Source organism: Martes martes (genome assembly GCF_963455335.1).
Source record: "Martes martes genome assembly, chromosome: 1".
NCBI classification, from domain to species: domain Eukaryota; kingdom Metazoa; phylum Chordata; class Mammalia; order Carnivora; family Mustelidae; genus Martes; species Martes martes.
The window spans coordinates 100,800,828-100,822,773 of record NC_137888.1 but is presented as its reverse complement, the minus strand read 5'-3'; the positions used below and the strand labels follow the sequence as shown (position 1 = coordinate 100,822,773).

Sequence of the window (21,946 nt, the reverse complement as noted above, 5' to 3'; positions counted from 1 at the left end):
TGAATGTTTTACAAAGGGAAAAGGAAAGAAGTAGAAGCTGGGAAGAGAAGGAACAGTGTCCATCCTTTAATCACCTCCTTCCCCCCACAGGACAAAAATTCCCTTATTTTCTTGAACAGTTGTTCACTTCAGTCTTTTGTTAGGAGAGGGGAGGAAATTTAATTATGCTTGTGAATGACAAATCATTGCATTAAAATTATTGTTTTAACTCACTGGAATCAGTTGCTCATATTATTTTGCTGTCTTACAGATCTCTCTGCTAATGTCAATGGAATGATTACAGTCTCGAGATGTTTTCGCCCACTGAAATGTGATAAGATGTTTATGGTTTGACATATTGAAAATAATATTTGTTATATAAATGCCATGCATAATCACTCTTTTGGTCATTTACAGCAATGAGAAAAGAGTAACATGTTGGAACCCTAAATGTCACATGTCCTACATAAGAGGTACTTTATGGTCGCCTACACCATCATTACAATCAGTCAGCTTTCTATAGAATCATATTTTTATTATGGCTATTTGCAAGCAATCATTGGTGTATTTACCATTTTCTGCATTTTAATATAATTGTAACTCAGGGAATTTGGAATCAATAAAGTTTTAGATGGGATATGCTAATTGGATAATGAAAGTGACTTGGAAGCACAGATACTCTGTGAGGGATATCATCTTTGTTGCTTAATATGAAGGCTCCGAGCTCTGCTTCAGGCAGGTGTAAATAAAGCTTTGGGCCCTAAAGGGGGGGCATGTGGCTTATGGGGAACATTAGCAGGGAGAGTGCTTTTTATTTTTTATTTTTTTATTTTTTTAAGATTTTATTCATTCATTTGACAGAGAAAGATCACAAGTAAGCAGAGAGGGAGGGGGAAGGAGGCTCTCCACTGAGCAGAGAGCCCGACATGGGGCTCGATCCCAGGACCCTGAGATCATGACCTGAGCCGAAAGCAGAGGCTTAACCCACTGAGCCACCCAGGCGCCCCGGGAGAGTGCTTTTTAATCCACGGACTGATACTAGTAGATTTTATTTGAGGATCAGACCTGTGCTGTGCAGGTTGGTGAATGGTATCCATTCCTCCTTTCACATACCCATGATGAAATGTTAACGTTCAAGGGGAAGTCAGTGGTCAACTGGCCTCACAATCTAATCTTATAGTCAAAGAAGTCAAGAGACTAATCGAGAAGGCTGAAGTTACCTAGTCACCATGTCTTGAATGACATCTTTGAGTTCTAGTTCAGTGGTCTTTCTTCTTTACTCTTCACCCCTATAATCATTTCTAAAACTTATCATTCCTCAGTGTTCTTTAAAATACCCCAAAGTCATGGAAATGGTTACTATAATGGAACAGCTACAAGATGGGTATTTTCTCAGCTCTCTGCCATCTTGGTTTCTGGGTAACCTTAGGGAAGTTACCTAACATCTCTAGGCTTCAACATTCTCTTCCCATAGAATGGGAAGATAATAGTGCTCCCTCCAATAGGGTTAAAATAAAGATTAAATTAGTTAACATGTGCAATGTATTTAAAACATTATTATTAACCCACTTTATTCTCTTTTAATAATGAGCATTTAATTGTGTGTCATTTAAATTACTTAAAGGGGCTCTTGCTTTATTGGAATTCAGAAAGGCACTAGTTAATGCTTTTTTTTGGTGTCATTATTTTGAGAGTTCTTAAATCTTATCTGAAACATCAGTTGGGAATTTTTAATTATAAGTACGAAAAAAACCTTATCTTCAGATTACTTGCAGGGAGGCTCAAGGAACATTAAAAATGACAGATTTTCACCTCCATAGTCACATTCTGAAATCACATCTTCAGAATTGTGTTTTTAAAGTAGAGTAGGAATCAAGTTTTCCATCATATTTTCAAACAATATTAGAAATATTGTTTGAAAGTTGTGTGTGTTTGGGTATTAAAGTAACTTTCTTCATAATTTCTTTAAATACCTTTAAAGGTAGTGACTCATAAGATTTTGGAATACCATGGGCTTGTCAGCTTAGACTGTAAGAAGTATTCAAATCATGCTGATGTAATGGATTTTGTTTTTTAAAATTTTAATAAAACATTTGAAGTTCCAATTATACCCTAAGATTTATGTGCTTATGGGAAGTCAAACTATGAATTACAATATTGCAGGAAATTTTCCACTTCATTGGATTAGTTTCACCATGTACTCCACAAATATGTTTTGTAAAATTTCCCAATACCTAGAAAGCCTTGATACTATGTTATAAAAGGGTACTTAAATATAAATGAGAAAGATAGATGTTTGTCTTCTCCTTTTGATATTGATATTAAATAAAAGGTGGAATGTTTTTGTTTAAAACCAGTCCCTCATTCTGCATCCACATCCACCACCTCCAACACAATAAGTAAAGGGAAATATGAACAAAGTCTTCCTTTAGATCTGTTATTCATTTTAAGTGTGTGTTAGGAAAAAGATCTACTCTGTATAAAATCTAGCAACAAAAAAGAGAATTATAAATAGAAAAATAAAACATGTAGAGGAGACAAATAATTCTGTGCACACAGTTTTAAAATCCCAATGGGGAACACTTGTCAGAAAGAGAGACTACACACTTATTAACTTAAACATAAGTTCCCAAAGAGTAACATTCCAATATGTTAATTTGCCACAATAGATTAACGCATTGAAATCAGGCCACTGGTCTTGACCAGCAATTATGATCTTCGTTTTACCATCTAACAGTTCAACTGAAATAAAAAAAAGATTTTCACATAAATATCTTAGTGACATAGACTTTCCTGGGTGGCAATGGTACATTTACTCAACATTCAGTCAATTCACAGGTAATGAAACTCTTTGTTAAGTGTTATTTCCTCACACAGTAGCAGGGTCTTAAATGGAAAAGGGCTCTGTTCATTTTCTATTTAAACCACAGGAAGAGATTATAGAATTGGTTAATGAAAACCTTATTTTTGGAAATCAGTTAAAAATTCTAAAGGTATGAATAAAAAATAATAAAAGAGAAATAACTGTCTGGATTTCCCCCCTTCTTTACAGTGATATGGTAGAAATATAAGGAAAATGCTTAACATCCTTTAGTTAGGAAATCTGGTCCCTTCACTTGCTACATGGCTCAGTTTTGAGTCAGAAAAGAAAAAATATTTTTGGCTGCAGCTTTAGTAAACAATGAATGATGAAAAATATTGCAGAAATGTCTTCATGAAATCTGACGATTGAGAACACAAACTTTATCATGTTGATATCGTCTACATTCCTCCACAAAGCTTGGCAAATGAATAACTGAGCCCTATTTTGGCAGAACGAGAGAAGGAAGTACTAGTTCCAGCATCAAAAGAAGATTATGAAAACAACTAACCAACACAAAACAGTTATTTCTTCTCCCGAATAATAAAGACACCATGTTTGCATATAGAACAACTTTTGCATTATTGCTCTACGTATAAGAATATATTAAGGAACTCATAACAGACTGCACATTACAAACTTAAGGTTCTTTGGTGAAGAATGAAAGAAAACAGTATTTGAGCTTTAAAGAAAATGATCTCATCCATTTTGCTTTTATCTATTGATCCGTTGGATCCTCTCACAGAGCAGGGAGAGGTACTGTGTGAGTTTCACCATGGCAACGATTACCACGCCCCCAGCCATCATACATGTTGGCCAGAACAGTGAATGGAACAGCACATTGGAACTGTAGAGTTTGGTTAGGATGACACTCTTCTGGTTTCCTTCTGGGTCAGAATAGCAGGAGAATTGTTGATACTTCCTGAAGTTTTCCATGACGACATTCACCAGGGACATGGATTCTTCAAAATTTTTTCCACACTTAGGTATATAGGAGCACTGTGGAAAATGAGATAAACTGTTACCAGAAGATACTTTCTCTGTGTATATCTGGTACTAGGAAAAGATGGGATATTGAGGTCAACTTAATGATCTGTAAAATAACCATGATGTTTATTCTTTTCATATTCAGACCAGTGTCTCCAGAAACCCTAAGACCTCACACAGTAAAAAAAACAATGTTTGTAGGTGTCTGACCCATATGTACCTAAATAGTTCTCCCATATATAGTTTAATTGTTGGTTAGAATTTGATGACTCCAGTGGATTCTTTTGACCATAGCTAAGCAAGGTGAGTTTTAATTATTCCTTATTGAACATACTTTAACATGGAATCAGAGTGTCAATCTTTTTGTCTTGTCTATCCATAGTAGTCCATGTAATATCAGAAACTACCAGGTCTCTCAGGGAAAGCAGTTTATTCTTCTCTTTTTGGCTTGGCTTAATTTATTCAACCAAGTCCACTTGGTCACATTGCTACTCTAGTCAAGGAAACAGCTATAACCTGTGGTGAGTTGCTGAAAAAGAATCCTGGAAATTGTAGAGATATTGAATAGTTAAAGAGCTGTGATGTATTGGCTGTGCCCAGTTAGCGTGACAAAGTCACTTTTTCCATAAACCAAGGAAAGATGAAACAGAACCAAATGAGTTTACTCTTCAACCATCACTCATTTGAAAATTTACACTATCCTTCCTTTGATCTTTTCACCTCTCTTATCTTTCTCATTATATCTCTTCTAGATGACTCTCCTTTCTTCCTACGTACTTAGGTCCTTGAATTTCTTTCTTTTTATCTCTTTTCCTTCCCTGCCTTGCCCCGATTCCTCACCTCACTTTATATTTTCACCTCTGCTCCCTCTTCCTGTCCTTTCCCCCTCCCCTGCCCTCTCTTTTCTAGATACAAATGAAATGAAAGAACTTTGAGTTTTTATTATTTATTGCATATACTTTTGAATACATTTTTTCCCTAATTTAAAATGCAGTCTTTAAGGAGATGAAATCTCTGTGATCCTTTTTCCTTGATCTATAAATGGGCAGTGACAAAACTGATTTTTTAAAAAATTATTATGAAAAAAACCCACATTTCTTACTGCTGTTACCAATTTATAAATCATGCTTACAAATATTCTCATCTATGACTATTTATTTATTTACATATAATGTATTGTTTGCCCCAGGGGTACAGGTCTATGAGTCATTAGGCTTACACATTTCATAGCACTCACCAAAGCACATACCCTCCCCAATGTCCATAACCCAGCCACTCTTTCCCTCCCCCTCACCCCCCAGCAACCCTCAGTTTGTTTTGTGAGATTAAGAATTACTTATGGTTTGGGACGCCTGGGTGGCTCAGTTGGTTAAGCGGCTGCCTTCGGCTCAGGTCATGATCCCAGCGTCCTGGGATCGAGTCCCATATCGGGCTCCTTGCTCAGCGGGGAGCCTGCTTCTCCCTCTGCCTCTGCCTACCACTCTGTCTGCCTGTGCTCGCTCACTCTCTCTCTAACAAATAAATAAATTAAAAAAAATTTTTTTTAAAAGAATTACTTATGGTTTGTCTCCCTCCCAATCCCATCTTGTTTTATTTTTTCCCTCCCTACCCTCCATGACCCCCCACCCTGCCTCTCAAATTCCTCATATCAGAGAGATCATGTGATAATTTTCTTTCTCTGATAGACTTATTTCGCTCAGCATAATACCCTTTAGTTCCATCCATGTCATTGCAAATGGCAAGATTTTTACATTTTTTTGGCATATCTATGACTTTTACCATGTGACTGGTACCCCAAAGGTTGTGCAGTACACAACTCCCAGAACTGTATGTGGAGACACAAATGAGGTGGGCTATTGTTGAACTTTGAGGTACATTGATGGAAGCTGTAGGGGTAGGATCCTGGAGACCTGTAGATTTCATGGGTAGAAAATATAAAAGAAATGGAATGAGTTCTGCTAATGGAGTATGTTTGGATTACTCTTTTCTCTGACTGTATTAGTGGGCATGCAGGCACCTAGCTTTGTTTATAGTGCTGTAATAATTGGATTCTTTGACTCTAAACAGCAGGAAGATTCTTACTTAGTTAAGAATGGGGATTGAGCATGCTTAAAATAATGTGCTCATAGCAGGGCTGGTTGACACCTTCAAATTTAATCAGCTAAGAATAAATGTGAGTATACTCATAAATACAAGTACAGAAGAGAGCTGGTACTAGCACAACATTAAAGGTCTGAAATTATCTCCAAAAAAAGCAGAATTTCTCAGTGAGTTACAACCTAGTATAAAATTAGCCTATGACTCCATGAAACAAATCTTCTACCAGTTGGATGTCTTTGGATCAAAAGGCTGTAAGGCAGGATGGAGATATATACCTTGATTATTTTTTTCCTTCAAACCTGCTTCATGTCTTTATAGTTTTAAAAAATGTTTTCTGAAGCAAATTATTACAAAAATCACAGACAAGCCATTTGTGGTTGAATTGAGACAGAACAAATTTAGATTACAAATGCATCAGTCTTCTGTATATTTTTGCGCCAAAACAGTTTATAGTAGTAGTTTCGTGGCTAATAGTACTAAGTTATTGAAATTATCTCAATAAAAGTGGAATTCCATTAAAAATGGAGTTTTTTCTTTTCTTATGCTCTTGTGAATTGATGTGGCTTTTACATTTTTTTTTTAAAGAAAGTTTACCAGTCAAGTGACAATAATTCTGTCATTATGTAAGATTCTTCCAAGTAAAATGAGATGTAAAGAACTTTTGAGACTGTCTAGCAAGGTTGCTATGCAGGTTTAGTACTGCTTATTAAAGTTTCAAGCCTTCGGAGTCTCAAATGTGGAATGGCCAGATAAAGCACATTCCGTACATTATCGGACTGACTCTACCATATGTCATTCATTTACTTTTATTATTGGTGGGTCCTTCTTTTGTTATTATGAATGCATGAGGTAGTATAATAAGCCCAAGTTGTGTTCTGTAGCTTTGGTTACTGTGTTTCTATAGGCAATTTACTTGGCTGCTCAGAGTCAACTTCTTTAACTATATAAGAGGTTAACAGAACCTTCCTGGCAGGGTTTGTGTGAAGATTAAATGACGAATATGCATAAAACCTCAATAAATTTTCATTTACATATCTATTATTGGAGTATCACATTGTCCATATGATTTTCTAAAGCCTTAACCAAGTGCTATATACTAAACTCTGAAACCTCTAAGTAGGGCAAAATTATTTCTTATGTGGTGTTCACAGTGGCAGTCCTGTTTGATGACTCTTATGTTCCTAGCTTTTGTGTCCCAGGAGATTTGACATTTGGCTGAATCCTACACTAGGATTGTAGGTTTCTTTTTCTATGGTTCCAACTACAGCTATGTTTATGTTCTTGAAGCTGGTATGAATTTGGGGTGAAGATTTAATGATACCATGATTTTATCACATGCTTGGTGGATGATTTTGTGATTGATTTAGAATACATAGAATGCATTTCAACAAATGGAAACTTTACTATCGATGCTTACTTGGAAAATGTAATGTAGACTGAAAAGATAAAAATCCCAGCATTTTAAATCGTATTTTTTTAGTGGGAGGTATGGAATAAAAAAGATTTAACTTTTAGATTCTGCATGATAGATAACATAAAGGAACATATGAGTACTGATTTTATATACACAAGACACTTAAGTACTAATCAAAGTATGTTTTATGTATGAAGTATAAATATATAGTATTATATATATATTATATATATGTATATATGATATGTACATATTTTACCATGACTTCGGGTCATTCTTCTCTTAGTGCTTTAACATATGAAATAGAAACCTTGCAAACCTCTGAGGCAGCCATTCAATGGAAGATTTAGTTTCACATCTCTCTCTCTCTTTTTTTTTTTTTAAGTATATGTGCTGCCGAAGCGAGCACCACATCTCTTTTCTTAATCTGGAGTTTTGTTAAGAAACCTTATTGCTCTCCCAAATCCCTTAAATTCTCCTTCGTATTGAAAACCATAGAGCTGGCCCATGGGTACGACCTTTCCTCTCCCAGCTGAAGAAACCCAGCTTGTAGCAACTTTTCTTGTTCCCCTTCCATGGCAATGACAGTGCAGCAATAGCATCTTTTCTACAATTCTTTGAAAAAGTGACTGAAACTTTTCTTAGCCTGACTTCCAGAATCTTACACATAAATAGAGTCATTTTTATTCAAATGATGAACAAAGTTTTGAGAAACTACCTGTTGGGCTTTGCTTGGACATGCTTTGCTAGGCATGTGTGAAGCAAATAGTGACAGGCCTTCACCCTGAAAATAAAAGATGTGGGGAGAAGTGGAGGCAGGGGAATGGGGATGGTTTGGCTGAATAACCTCACGGGTCAGCCTCTTTTTTTAATGATGGTAGGAAAGGAGCTATTAATTCTCAGCATCATCTCAAGGGAAGAATTTGTTCTTCATTTGTTCTTTTATAAAAAGAGAAGGGTTTTATATTCAGAGAAGGTTTAGAAATTTAATGAAATCCAATCAATGTTGAGTGTCTCTAATGTGCCAAGCAGCACACTAGACACAGCTATCAAAAACAGAAACAATACAAGACAGATCACTAGAAAGAAACAGGAAGGTATTACAAAACAAGGATGGGGTGATACAATGGGACCAGGAGTGAAGCTCAAAAGGCTTTGAGTAAAGATATACCCTTTGCAGAGGTGGGCCACAAATTTGCTCTCAGCACTTGTTAGTAGCCTTGGGATCCTAAGCCCATCATGACCATGAGATAAAAACAAAAATATCGCTCATGTGGAACAGAGATATTCTTGTTCTAAAGTCAGATGGAACTCTTTCTAGCATCTTCAGACAATGAGTATTGTGCACATGTTTGGTAAGCCTGTCTGGTGTGTGATGTGTCAAGGTCTGTGCTCTGAGGTGGAGAAGAAGATGGGATTCCCATGTTCAGAGAGTGTAGAGATCAGCAGCTGGAAGCCTTGGGTTACTCTGGTCCACATGTGCATTTTGAACTTTCCAGTTTTTTGGGTAACAGAAGAGGTGAGAGTGCAAATTCAGATGTCTCTTTCTTTCCCTTTTGAGGCTTCTTTTTCCTCATCATAACTTCTAAAAAAGTGAATCCCACAAAATTTGGTTTAGATTTGTTAGTTTGAACTTCTAGTGTCTACTTGACTTTGGCAAGTGGCACCTTTTGAAATGTCTAGGAGTGGAAAGGAAAACAAGTTACACTCTGCTATGCACTAACTTTTCTTTCAGTATAAGACACAGGTAACTCCCGAGACATGGTTTTTTTTTATTTTTTTCCCTGCGTTTCTCAGAGCTTTCACCTTTGTTACAATATTTCTGCTTGATTTGGAGTAGAGAAGAAGTTAAAGGACCTAGGAAATCTACTTACTAAATGCAAGCTCCAAATGCAAGCCATCTGGAGCCTTGAGATCCGTCAATACCCAGATGGCTAAAACCACAGAGGCCACCCCCTTCTGGGTCATGATGTATCAAATTAGGCCTCGAGTAAGTCACATAACTTGTCTGACATTGCCCTTTGCCGTGGCACTCTTTCTCAGCAATGGCAAAGAAGCAGATTTCTTCTCCATGCTTTCTTCTTGATGTTTAGCAAACTTCTTTGGGGCACACTCTTCCTTTCACTTCTACACAAAGGTGCCGTGGGCTGTCCCAGAATTTAGTTTTGGTGAGCAATGACTAAACTTTGTCAATCATAAAAGTATTTCTGCATCTCTGGTCCATAGGTAGTTTCAGCAAATGTCTAACAGATACCCTTCAACTTAGAGTGGTAATTATGGGGATTTCATATGGCACATTTCCAGGCATGTTTTCCCCCCACCCCCCTCTTTGAGGGTACACTTCTGTTTAATATCTATTCTGTGTAAACTCATGGTGAATACACAACCCTGACTTCCTTATGGATCACAGATAATTCTGTTCCATGTACAATGGCCTTGTGATCCTAAGCAGCTATTGGGATATGATGGAATGGGATGGATTCTCACCTGTTCACTAAAATATGCCATCTGAGGATAAATATTTCATAGAATTAGATTTTTCATCCTCGTAAGAGACGCTCTAATGTTTTTTCTCTTTAAGAGATAGCAGGATGAGGTGAAGAGACTTAGATTTTTATTCAGACCTAATTAGTTAGTGAATGTGTGACTTTGGGAAAATTGTTTCATTTTCTGAGCTTAGTTACATTATTGCAAAAAGTGGAAATGATAATGATACCTAGTATGTGGGGTTGCTGCTGTAATTAAATAAGTAAGTTCATGTAAAACATTTAATACAATGCCTGGCAGGCTGTAAACTCTTGATGAAATTTGGCTATAATTTTAGGAGTGTGGCTTTAGTCAGGATCAAATGAGATGATTTTTACAAAGTTCTTACCAGAGTTCTGGGGACACCGTATATAGCAGACACTTGATAAATGTTTGATCCTTTTATTTCTTATCTAGATTTTCAACTTCTCTTTCATTTCTTACCTTTTACCCTTACCCTATCAATGCAATGCAGAGGAATTAAGTGCTTCCAAGATTTGCAGGATTTGGGAATCTCACAGAGTCCAAACTCGAAGCTGAGTAAAATCTAGAGTAGTGGTTCTGCCACTGGCCACTGTCTGGAGACATTTCTAGTTGTCACAGTTGAAGGGAGGACGATGCTAGACATTTAGTGGGTAGAGGCCAGGAATGCTGCTAGATATCCTACATTGTACAGGGCAGAACCCACCCTCATAGAACAAAGAATTATCCCACCCAAAATACTGGTAATGCTGAGGTTGAGAAACCCTGGTCTAGATATGTATATTTTCTGCATTTAGGCAACCCAGTAGGCTTCAGAATGGGTGATGAAAGGAATGGTGGTTGAGTTTGAAGCTGCAAATAATTGGCAGATTTATAGAACTTATTCTCTTCCAAAAATAGCTATCTTCCCCATGACAATTATCAATAAAATATAATATAATATGGTACTATCCCACATACCAAAGAATGGATGTGATATTTGTTCTTTGTGCCTATTTCTGGAACGGAGCACCTAAAAACCTTGAAATTTCCTAAGAGATAAGAGCTATAAAGATGTCTTTTGTTAGGTGAATAAGGTTACTTGGGACCACATTTAAGGATGGGGCTGGCTGCCAGGAGAACCACCCATGTGATTAGAGGGTTAGAACTTTCAGTCTTAATCCCTGACCTCCTGTTAGAAGGGCTGGAGACTGAATCAATTGCCAATGGGTAATGGTTTAATCAATCATGCCTATATATGGTAACCTCCATAAACCCCCAAAGGACAGGGTTAGGAGAGCTTCCAGGTTAGTGAATGCAGGGAGATTTGGGGAGAGTGGCATGCTTGAAGAGGGCTCTGTGCCCTTCCTTTTACTTAGCCCTATATGGCTTTTCCATCTGGCTGAGTTCTGTCATTTTAAAATAAGCTGGGACTCTAATAATCAAAACATGTCTCTGAGTTTGTGAGCTACTCTAGCAAATTAATAGAGCTTAAGGAGGGGGTTGTTGGAAGCTCTGATAAGCAGGGCTTGTGACTGGCCTCTGAACTCAGGTGGGGGTAGTCTTGTGGGACAGAACTCTTAATTTATACAATCTAATGCTATCTTTGGGTGGATAGCATCAGATTTGAGTAGAATTGTAGGACACCCAGCTGGTTTTGGAGAATTGCTTGATGGTGTGAGAAACACCCCCTCCTCCTGCCCCCCACACACTGTAATTGGGTTCAGAATCCCTTGAAAGGATATAGTTTCTTGTTTTAGAAACTCCATTCTCTTTTTTTAAACAATTAGTTAAATTTTATTTTTTCATGTTCCAAGATTCATTGTTTATGCACCACACCCAGTGCTCCATGCAATATGTGCCCTCCTTAATACCCACCACCAGGCTCACCCATCCCCCCAACCCCCTCCCCTCCATACTGGATAGTCATGTTTAGAGAATCCATGGTAGGCAGAATAGGTTTTAAACTCCAAAAAGGAGATCAGCATTGAAGAATTTCACAACCATAGTGAATTAATAATAGCCACTGTTCATGATTCCTCTGATGACCTTATGGCCCTGAGAGGCAGGGGCCCTGGAGCCCACTTGCAGCTTCCTGGAACAGTCAGCCAATTGCTCTACAAGAACATGCCAGCTTATCAGCTTAAGCAGCTCCAACTGTAATGTTGACAAGAAGCCGGGCACTGGGTTTAAAGGCTAAAAAAGAAAGTATACGAGAGAGTGTGAAAGTTTAAAAATAAAATTCTTTTGGCTATTTTCTACAAAGATACATACAGCTTGACTGATATTCTTTGCCTCCTGTTTTCTCAGATCAAACAGGGTCAGTAATGCCTTATGTGTGTCAGTAAAATTCTGCCCATTTCTTGGTAACTCTGGGGAAGACTATTATTTTTAGTGAGCTAGGGAGAGGATAACAGGAAAGAAAGATCCGCATAGAGATTGTTTTTATGTTTTCCCCAGGAATATTCTAAATATTCCTCATATTGCATGAAAATTGTGGTTTAATAACCTTCAGATATAGAGGTAACTGAATTTTCAATATATATATTTCTTTTTTCTTTTTCTTTTTTTAAATTTAAATTCAATTAGTCAGCTTATAGCTATCACTAGTTTTAGATGTAGCGTTCAACAATCCATCAGTTGTGTATAACACCCAATGCTCATTGCATCATGTGCCCTCCTTAATGGCCATCACCCAATACCCCATCCTCCTACCCACCTCCCCTCTGGCAACCCTCAGTTTGCTTCCTATAGAGTCTCTCATGGTTTTTCTCCCTCTCTGATGGCTTCACATTCAGTTTTTCCTCTCTTCCCCTAGGACCCTCGGCCCTGTTTCTTATGTTCTGCATATGAGTGAAACCATATGATAATTGTCTTTCTCTGATTGACTAATTACATATATTTTTGCTTAAAGGCAGAGGACAACTATCTAGGTGTGAAGAGCTTCGGGCCAGGAATATGAGCCACTTTTGGTGTTACCTTTTCCTTGAGAGTATATGCTGATTCTAGAAGGGGGCTGTGAGTCTAGAATACTGAATGGCATTTTGGACAACCTTGCAGAGCTGGGTGCAGGACCCATCACTGAAGGCCTATCAGGTAGGGGGTCTGATGACCTTCCATTCACTTTGTGTTGGGACCCTAAGGACTGCATCCTAGGAAAAATGGCAACCTGAAGTAGACATATCCTCAAAGGGACTTGAGTTCAGACTTGTATATCTCATTTATGAAGTCGGAATGAGGTGATCATGTATGGCCTCTACACCCAGGAACCTGGCAGAAGCAAATGGAAATATGTTTTGGAAAAGATGACATGATTATGTCACCCTAGGCTTAAAATTATTCTTATAAATGATTTTGCAAATATGATACCTGATGAAAAATTATCAGATATTACAAGACATGAAAAAAACAGGAGAAGAAAACCAAATAGCATAGGCACATAGCCGCTCTGGATATTGAAGTCCTCAAGATAAACTTTAAAATAACTATAATTCTATTTTTTTATGTTGAAGGACTTAAAAGATAAAAATGAGGATATTTCAGAAAACCAGAAATGCAGAACAGACTCCAATGGATATTCTCAAAATGAAAATATAATAGGAGAAATTAAGAATGCAATGGGTGGGTTTAACAGTAGATTTGTCAGAGCTGAGGAATGAATTACAAATTAGAAGATAGGTCAGAATGCAGAATGAAGCACAGAGAGATTAAAAAGAGAGAAAGTAAGTACACAGGAGATACAAAAAGAAAGCTTAGAATATGGCCAGTTGGAGTGCAAAAAGGAGAAACTGAAGTGAATTGGGGCAGAGACATATTTGATGAAATATTGACTGAGAACTTTCCAAAATTGATGAAGAGCATCAAGAAACAGTGAAGGAAGCCCAGGGAACGCTAAGCAGACAAATAAGTAAAGGCATACTCTGCCATATAACAGTTAAACTGTGGAAAACCAAATCAACTCAACTTTAAAATACACCAAGATTACCTTCAAAGAAGCAGCAATTAGACTGAGAGCCAATTTTTATTTTTTTTAAAGATTTCATTTATCTATCTATTTTTTTAAAAGATTTCGTTTATCTATCTATCTATCTATCTATCTATCTATCTATCTATCAGAGAGATAGAGAGCTCACAAGCAGACAGAGTGGCAGGCAGAGGTGAGACAGAAGCAGGCTCCCTGCTGAGCAAGGAGCCAGATACGGAACTCAATTCCAGGACCCTGGGGTCGTGACCTGAGCTGGATGCAGCAGCTTAACTGACTGAGCCATCCAGGCATCCCCTGAGAGCTAATTTTTAAATAGTAATAATGCTCACCAGAGAACAATGGAATATTTCTGAGGTGCGGGAACAAAATGCCAGCCAAGTTAGAATTTTATGTCCAGTCAATGTATTCTTCAAGTGATAATGTCTGCATAAACTTAGTGGATCTATAGAATAAAATGGAAATAATATGTAAGTTGGAAAGATAATAAGTAGGAGTGAAATTGTTTTAATGTCCTTAAGTAGTCAAGATTGCAAGTCGTAATATCTAGGCTAAACTCTACAAGAATAGTGATGCAACCGATAACTTCCAAGAAAAAAAGGAGGATGGATGGGATTATAAAAATAATCCACAGAGGAAAGTATTGTCTTTTCATAAGTGGACTTGGGCAAATGGCTGTCCACATGAGAAAAAAAGAGAAACCCAGAAGCCAGACTCCTGTGTAAAAATCAATTCCACTCTAAATGTACTCTAAATGTGAAGAGATAGTATTCTAAATGTGGAAGGAGAAATAATAATGTTTCTAGAAGATAATTTAGGAGAGTGACTTTGTGAACTCAGGACAAGTAAAGACCTTTTAAACAGGACAACAAAATACCAGAAAAACAAACCAAACCAACCAACCAACGAAACAAACAAAAAGATAACCCCCCCTAAAAAACCAACAATAAAAACCCTCCCCAAAACCCAAACATCAAAACAACCACCACCACCTCCACAACAGCAAAAACAGAGTGACAAAATTTGATTATATTGAAATTAGAAAGTTCTTTCTTTCGAAGACATCATTAAGGGAGTGAAAAGGCCATAGAATGAGAGAAGATATTTGCAACACAAATAACCAACAGAATTTCATATCTAGATATAAAAATTCCTACAATGAACATGAAGAAGAAACAATCTGATAGAAAAATGAACAAGGGAATGGAACAGAGATTGTATGAAAGAGGATATCCAGGGGCACCTGGGTGGCTCAGTGAATTAAGCCTCTACCTTTGGCTCAAGTCATGATCTCAGGGTTCTGGGATCCAGCCCCACATCGGGCTCTCTGCTCAGCAGGGAGCCTGCTTCCCCCTCTCTCTGCCTACTGTTCTGCCTACTTGTGATTTCTCCCTCTGTCAAATAAATAAATAAAATCTTAAATAAAAAAGGATATCCAGATGGCCAATACATAAATGAAAAGGCAGTTGGCAACATTAGTCATCAGAATCCCAAGGAAATATCACTACATTAGCTAAAATTAAAATTACAGATGTTACCAAGTGTTGGTAAGGATCTGAAACAATAAAAACCCTCATATCTTCAGGGTTGGTGGGAGTTTGGAGAAACATTTGGTGTTATCTACTAAACTTTCAGATAGGTGTACCCTGTGATCCTAGAGATTTCATTCCCAGGTTTTACCCAACAGGAAGTGTGTGTGCTTGTGTTCTAAGAGCCTTTGTACAAGAGTATTCATGGCAGAATTATTTGCAGTAGCCCCAAACTATACATGATTCAAAATGTCCACCAAAAGTAGCATGAATAAATAAACTGGCACATTCATTCAATGGGATAAGATACAATAATGAAAATGAAGAGCTACCACCAAGTGGAATGGCTCTAACAACCCTGTTATGTGAAAGAAGCCAGACACGAAGGGAAATACTCTGTATAATTCCATTTACATAATGTTTAAAAACCAGACAAAATTAAATAATGTTTAAGGATATATACTTAGGTGAAAACACTGCAAAGAAAAATACAAAAAAAAAAGTAATTGCTGTATTGTCAGGATAGTTGTTATATTTGGCAGGATACAAAGCCTATAGTTATTTTAGGGGCATGAGGGGTATTTTTGTGGTGCAGGAAATGTTTTATTTCTCTACCCTCAATGTGATCTCTGTAATAAATGCTTGCACTGCACCCTCTTTCCTTTCTTGCATGTTTCTGTATGTGTGTTATAATTCACAGTTAAAAACAAGGTCAGGGGGCAAATAAACCAGCAATGACCTAGTATCGTGCTGACAGCAAACAGATACTGGTCCTAAATTTTTAACTGAGCCTTTCTGTGGTAGGTTCACTCCCTGTTTATAGCCTAAATAATGCATTCACAGGGCTGTGTAATAAAATGTCAAAATAAGGAAATGGAAATTTGTTCTACTTTTGGATGCCTCTTCAACTTTGGTCAATTTTCAGTTCCAAGGAGATCTGAGAGTTTTATAGGCATTCACCATTACAGGTCAGCTTTGATTTAAAGATCTGACTTGAGGGAAGATCTTGAAAAACAAACACTTGTGGGAGAGCTAAGCTTTATATATTTGCAGAACAGGGTTAGGATTGGTATTATTTGTGGCTGTCACAAACGAAAGGAAATCAGAGCAGACATTTTCAAATGACAGTCTCTGAAATATTCATTACATTCAGTCCTCAGAGATACCTTCAAGGATTCTTCTAAGTTATTGTGACCAAAAGGCAAGGTGGATTTTCTTATTTTGTGTCAATATATGCCAAAGCAAATCTTATGCTCTATCATCTAATTTCCAAAGCACCGCATTTCTTTCAACACATACAATATGTATCATTTAGGTGTGATAATTGTGGTGAAAATTCATTTTTCCAAGAAAGAGGGGCATTCGTGAGGGTTGTATCTTAGTAATGAGAGTCAGTTGTCCTACTGGAGAGTAGCATCAGGTTCTCCTGGCATATCTAAATTGCTACCATGAACCAAAAGCTCAATATATTTAACTTAAAACTGATAATGGCAGGTAGGTTCTGTTGGCACTTACTGGTGATCCCAGACCTTATAAATGCAAGTGTTATGTACAGCTTTCATACAATACACATTAGCTGAGCATCTACCCAGTGGATTTGAATATGTCGGTGCTGGAAAATTCAGCCTTTATGAATATAACTTATATAAAGAAAGAAACACAGACACACACACACTATGACCATGGACTGAAGGGCTCCCCTGTGCCAGGCACTGTGGTCTGCTCCACAACTTACATGCATACACAGCCCTGATCCTCAGAATGACCTTGCAAAGATGTTAGGAGAAAAGGAAGCTGAAGTTCAGAGAGATTAAGTTACATCCCCAAGGCCACAGAACTAAGTGACAGTGACTATGGGAAAGGAAAATATATTTTACTCTGGTGCTCTCAGGTATACGATGAATATTTGTTTTTTTTGTTTGGTTGTTTGTTTGTTTTTGGCTTGTATGACTTGGGCTAAGCTGCACATTTGCTTTGAAAGACTCAGTCTATTTGTGTATGAATGATAGGGTGTTTACTCTTCTAGATGAAAGTAAAGGATAAATCTGCACTACCACAAAATGAGGGAATGATTTGTTTGCAACATGCACAGGAGATAAATGTCTCCCAGGCAAGAGTCAAATAGTTGTGTGAATGGGTGAAGCAGGGCCTGCTTCCTAATGGTATTTTCCTTTGACATGCTGACACAGGGGAACTTCAGAGGGAGATGGGCTGAGCTTGGGTGCTCTGTGGGGGTGACCGAAATGCAGTGTGCTTATGCCACACCCTACCTTCTGATTGATTTTCATGGTCTCTTCGGTGTGGTAGAGAAGGAGCTTTTCACCAGAAGAAGTCAGGTTAACATACACCTGGAGGCAGGGGTACTGAGAGAGTTTCCAGCAGTCCGGACCACAGCTGAAGGAGCAATTAAAGGTTTCTGTGATGGACGCATTCACCAAGGTGCATTGAGACTCTTCGGTCCACACGCTGCAGAAAGAGGGGAGAGGAAACACAGACCCAGATACTAAGAACCAGGAAGGTGTCTATCAGAGGGGATCATCTGTTGGTTCCTTAACCTGAAGAATCTTTTCCAAATCTATCATACAATCTATTTGTTAGCATTTATACCTTAGATAGAACAGCTTTAGGCAAACTATAATATAAACATGGATAAACTTTGCCTGGCACGTGAAAACTTTTCCAGTGACTCCTGTCAGACATACTTTAATGTCCAATGCTTGCTTTGAGTTAGGTTTTTACTTCTTTCTCACATTTGCTGGTAGCATAAGGCATCTTTTGTATCACAGCCTATAATCACCCTGAGTTCTACCTTGTAAGCAGCTTCCTGCCACACGCCAGGCCTCACTTGCAATGTCTGCCCAGTTTGTAGGCAGTGAAGGTGTAAGGGAGAAGGGGAGGGAAGATGGTGGGGGGGGGGAGGGGCTTGACTTCTAACTTGATAGACAGAAGGACTGTGATATATTTCTTCATAGTCTTTCTAATAAGGGAGAAAATACAACTCCATCCTTTTATTGTACCAAAAGCAATCACTTGTGGCATCCGTCTTTACCCTAATTGGTGCTTTATATACATTTCCAAAACTTTGTAAGTTGGGTATAAATTTTTTTTTAAAAGCATGAGGGTCAGAGAAATCAGGAAACATGTAAAGGCACACAGCTAGTAAGTGATGGAAATGGTGATTCTACCTACTCCTGTATGTCTCTAAGGCCCAAGCTCATTCCATGGTACTGTGTTGCCTCCCCTTGCACACAGTGGCAAGGAGGCCCTTTTGTGGAGATAATGGGTTCACGTCAGTGCCCTGGGAACATCTATTAGAAAGATTAAAAAAAGAAAAAAACAAACCTCCAGCTGCTCATTGGTTAGTTTTGCATTCCAAAATGCTTATAATTTTATGATCAAAGATAATATTTGTGATTAAGAAGTGACACATTAGCAATCAAAGTTTTACTTCTGGGTATAAACTGATTACCATAATAATCAGAAAACAACACATTTTCTTTGCAGATTAATACCCCTTCCTTTTGCTGGACATGTATTGACTTCCCTTTTCATGTCCAACTTCATGCCAGTGGCAGGATCCTAGCCCTTACCCCTGCTGGTGTGGCAAATTGTGTTTTCCTAGGGCATGGATGGTCAGATTTTGCTTATACAAAGGGGAAAAAGTCTTAGATGGTTCTTAGCAGATGTGAAGATCTGAAAGTGGTTTTGGAATCAGTGAACACTCAGGCCTGAGGCATCAGCGCTTTCATTGAGAAGGAGCACAGCTGAAGGCATCAGAGACACAGAGCGGAGCAGCCACAAATGGGAAAGATGATGCCTTAATTTTAGCAAATTACTGTATTTCTGCTAGATTTTGCTTCTAAAATGAAAGTATTAATTTAGGTGGAGAAATGAATGCCACAAAATGGTTTCTCTTTCAGATCGAAATCTCAAATTTTCATTTGAAAGGGCCTCGTTTCTTTAAGCTGAACTACTGTGAGACTTTCCCCATTAGTTACAGCAATGCCAGGCTCCCCTGTGCTCAAAGTGTCCAATTTATGGACAACAGTTAGCTAGAGAGGCTGTGGGGGATTTATCATGCAGCTTACTCAGGGGGAAATACACTTTCTCTTTCAGTATTTAATTGCCTCCCTATCTATTCAGTAAACCTAGAGCAAGTATTAAAATGAAAAGAGTTCAAACTTGTTATTGTTAAAAGTTGATGGATGGCAGTCTTTCTCAGGCTTGACAGCACTTTAGGATCACGGGATGGTGGGGGGAGGGGGAACTTCGAAAGGTGCTAGTAACTGGGTCCCACTACAGGCCATTAAATCTGACCTTCTGGGGTGATTGTGGAGGGTTCTGGGCATCGTTTTTTTTTAAAGTTTCCCAGAAAATGTAAATTTGTAGTTAAGAACCACCAATGTGTGGGGTGATGAAGAGGGGTATGGGCTAGATAAGGAAAAATGGTGGAGAACAAAGGTATGAAGAGGCATGAATAGGGACTCTGGAATGAGTGGGATGTGGGTTTGAATCTTATCTATGCCATATGCTATTTTGTGTGATATCAAGCAAATTATTACCATCTTGAGCCTCAGTTTGGCCATTTTTATAATGAGTATATTCATATCAAACTTCCATTATAAAGTATTCATGAGCATTAAGCAAGTCATGCATGGAAAGTCCCTGCATATAGTAGGCAGCCTATACACAGAACTATTTTTATCGTTATTATTTGATAACATTATTAAAAATATTATGTGCCAGGCACTGTACAACGTACTTATTGGGAAAGAAGGTGAGGAAGAGGAGCTTAGGGCTGATAAGCTATGGGAGAGGAAGGAGAAGGAGAAGACCAATGACCGTGTCCCAACCACCCAAAGGTATTACCTCTGCATGTATGAGCGCAGGAGTGTGATTCCCAGCAGAAAGTACATCATGATGGAGCAGACCATCATGGCCAGTCCCAGGAGAATGGCCCGGTCCTCTCCTGCTTTCAGTGCTGTGACAGTTTTCCTTTTGTCCAGGAGGTCGTGGTCCCTGATTTTTTGGTAAATATTTCTGAGGTTGAAAATAATACAGTCTTACATGAAGTTCACGGTTAATCAGCACACCCCTAAAGAGTGGGTAAATCTCTGCTCATGCCTTCCTAAGGGCAGAGGGGCCTAGAGGAGCCCTCCAAACCTACCTGAATGCAATCAGATCCCAGCATGTGACTGACAGTTGCCTCCCAACACACATGTGTACGCAACAACCTTGAGCAGAAACAAGTCACCCTTCTTTACGTGGGGCCCATGTCTAATTGGAAATACTTTTCCCTCTCTTAAATCTAAAGAAAGCACTCCCTTCGACTCTTAAAATACTGCTTTAGATTTGCCATTTAACCTCCAGCTGGTCATCATTGATCTTTTTATACTCTCTGAATACCTAATGGAGCATTAATTCAAATAAATGACAGTAGACATCAGAAATCTATCAACTTAATACCTTATTTCCCTTCATAGTAATAGACAGAAGTTATTTTGGTTAACATTTTTCTCAAGCTTAGGGTTGCTTAGGGCACTGTTGACTTGAGATTTATAAGCATTGTGAAAATGCGGAGTGGTAACCCAGTCTTTTTTTTAATAGGTATAAACACTTGATTGATTTCTGAAAAATGTCATTCAGGGCCAGACTCCATAACTTTGGATAGATTTATTAGGGTTTTTTTTTTTTTTTTTTTTGGAGCAGAAACATAGGATAAGAAAAAACATGAGATTGGACCAAACTGGCTCCTGATTTTGAAACCCAATTTCCCCACTTACTACCTGTGTGACCAATGCAAACTCCTGTCTTTCTGATTCCCAGTTTCCTGCAAAGTGGGAATAATGTTTAACTGCATTATAATGATTAACTGAGACCTAAGTAAATTATCCAGGGGAATGACTGACATGAAGCATTTAACAAGTGCTGCCATTGGAAAATGGGGTGGGGGGCTACAGCTCTGTGATAGGAACATCAAAATATCCTAAAATTGCTACAGTCTTCCAAAGAATTTCTAAACAACAGAATGGCAGAAAAATGAATAGTGTAGAAAACTTAGGAGTGAAAGACTGGATATGAAACAAGATCTGGAGAAGACAGAAAAGAAGTTGCTGGGGTACTGGATGCTTGGAGAGATAAGTGAGAGGTGTGGGTTTTGTTAAAACAGATGACCAGGGGAGAGGCAGCTCAGACTACTTTAGTTTCTCTTTTGAGAAGGGAGCTTTGGATTACAGGGGTCCAGGAGTAGGGGAGTTGATGACCTTATTTAGGGTCTGGGAATAGAGAGGAAGACAATTAGAAAGGTGAACATGGAGGAAGAATCTCTTACACCCTTTTTTAAGCTTTAGGCAAGAAGCCAATATACACAAAGAATAACTTCAGATTTTCCTTTAAATTTTTATCACTAGTCATTCTTTATGCTTGGAAAAGAAACCAGAGTAAAATCCAGAGTGGAAGTTTCAGGGGAAGGAAGAGATGCCTGTTATTTGTACAATTGTGTGTCTATTCAGGGCTTCTATTTAGCTTTGTGCTCCGAAATGGCCTTCCTGACGCTTATGGTTTGCATGCCATTCTTGTCGGCTAGTTCATCTTGGGCTGGTTGTTAG

The 21,946-nt window shown here is 38.2% G+C and overlaps 1 protein-coding gene across 2 annotated transcripts in view; it reads right to left on the bottom strand.

The window, feature by feature from the left end:
- Nucleotides 1–2,532: 2,532 nt before the first annotated feature.
- The window catches only part of KCNMB2 (potassium calcium-activated channel subfamily M regulatory beta subunit 2), a 235,909-nt gene continuing 216,495 nt past the window's right edge, over nt 2,533–21,946 (bottom strand). Inside the window, exons 3-5 of one of the 2 annotated variants that reach the window (XM_080825157.1) lie at nt 20,208–20,378; nt 17,609–17,804; nt 2,533–3,838 (exon numbers count right to left, since the gene is read on the bottom strand). In XM_080825157.1, the coding sequence (XP_080681283.1) occupies nt 3,554–3,838; nt 17,609–17,804; nt 20,208–20,378 (652 nt within the window). In that variant the 3' untranslated portion in view covers nt 2,533–3,553. Of the gene's footprint in view, nt 3,839–11,607; nt 12,024–17,608; nt 17,805–20,207; nt 20,379–21,946 lie in introns of those variants that run through there. The other variant, XM_080825158.1, reaches the window with a different exon arrangement.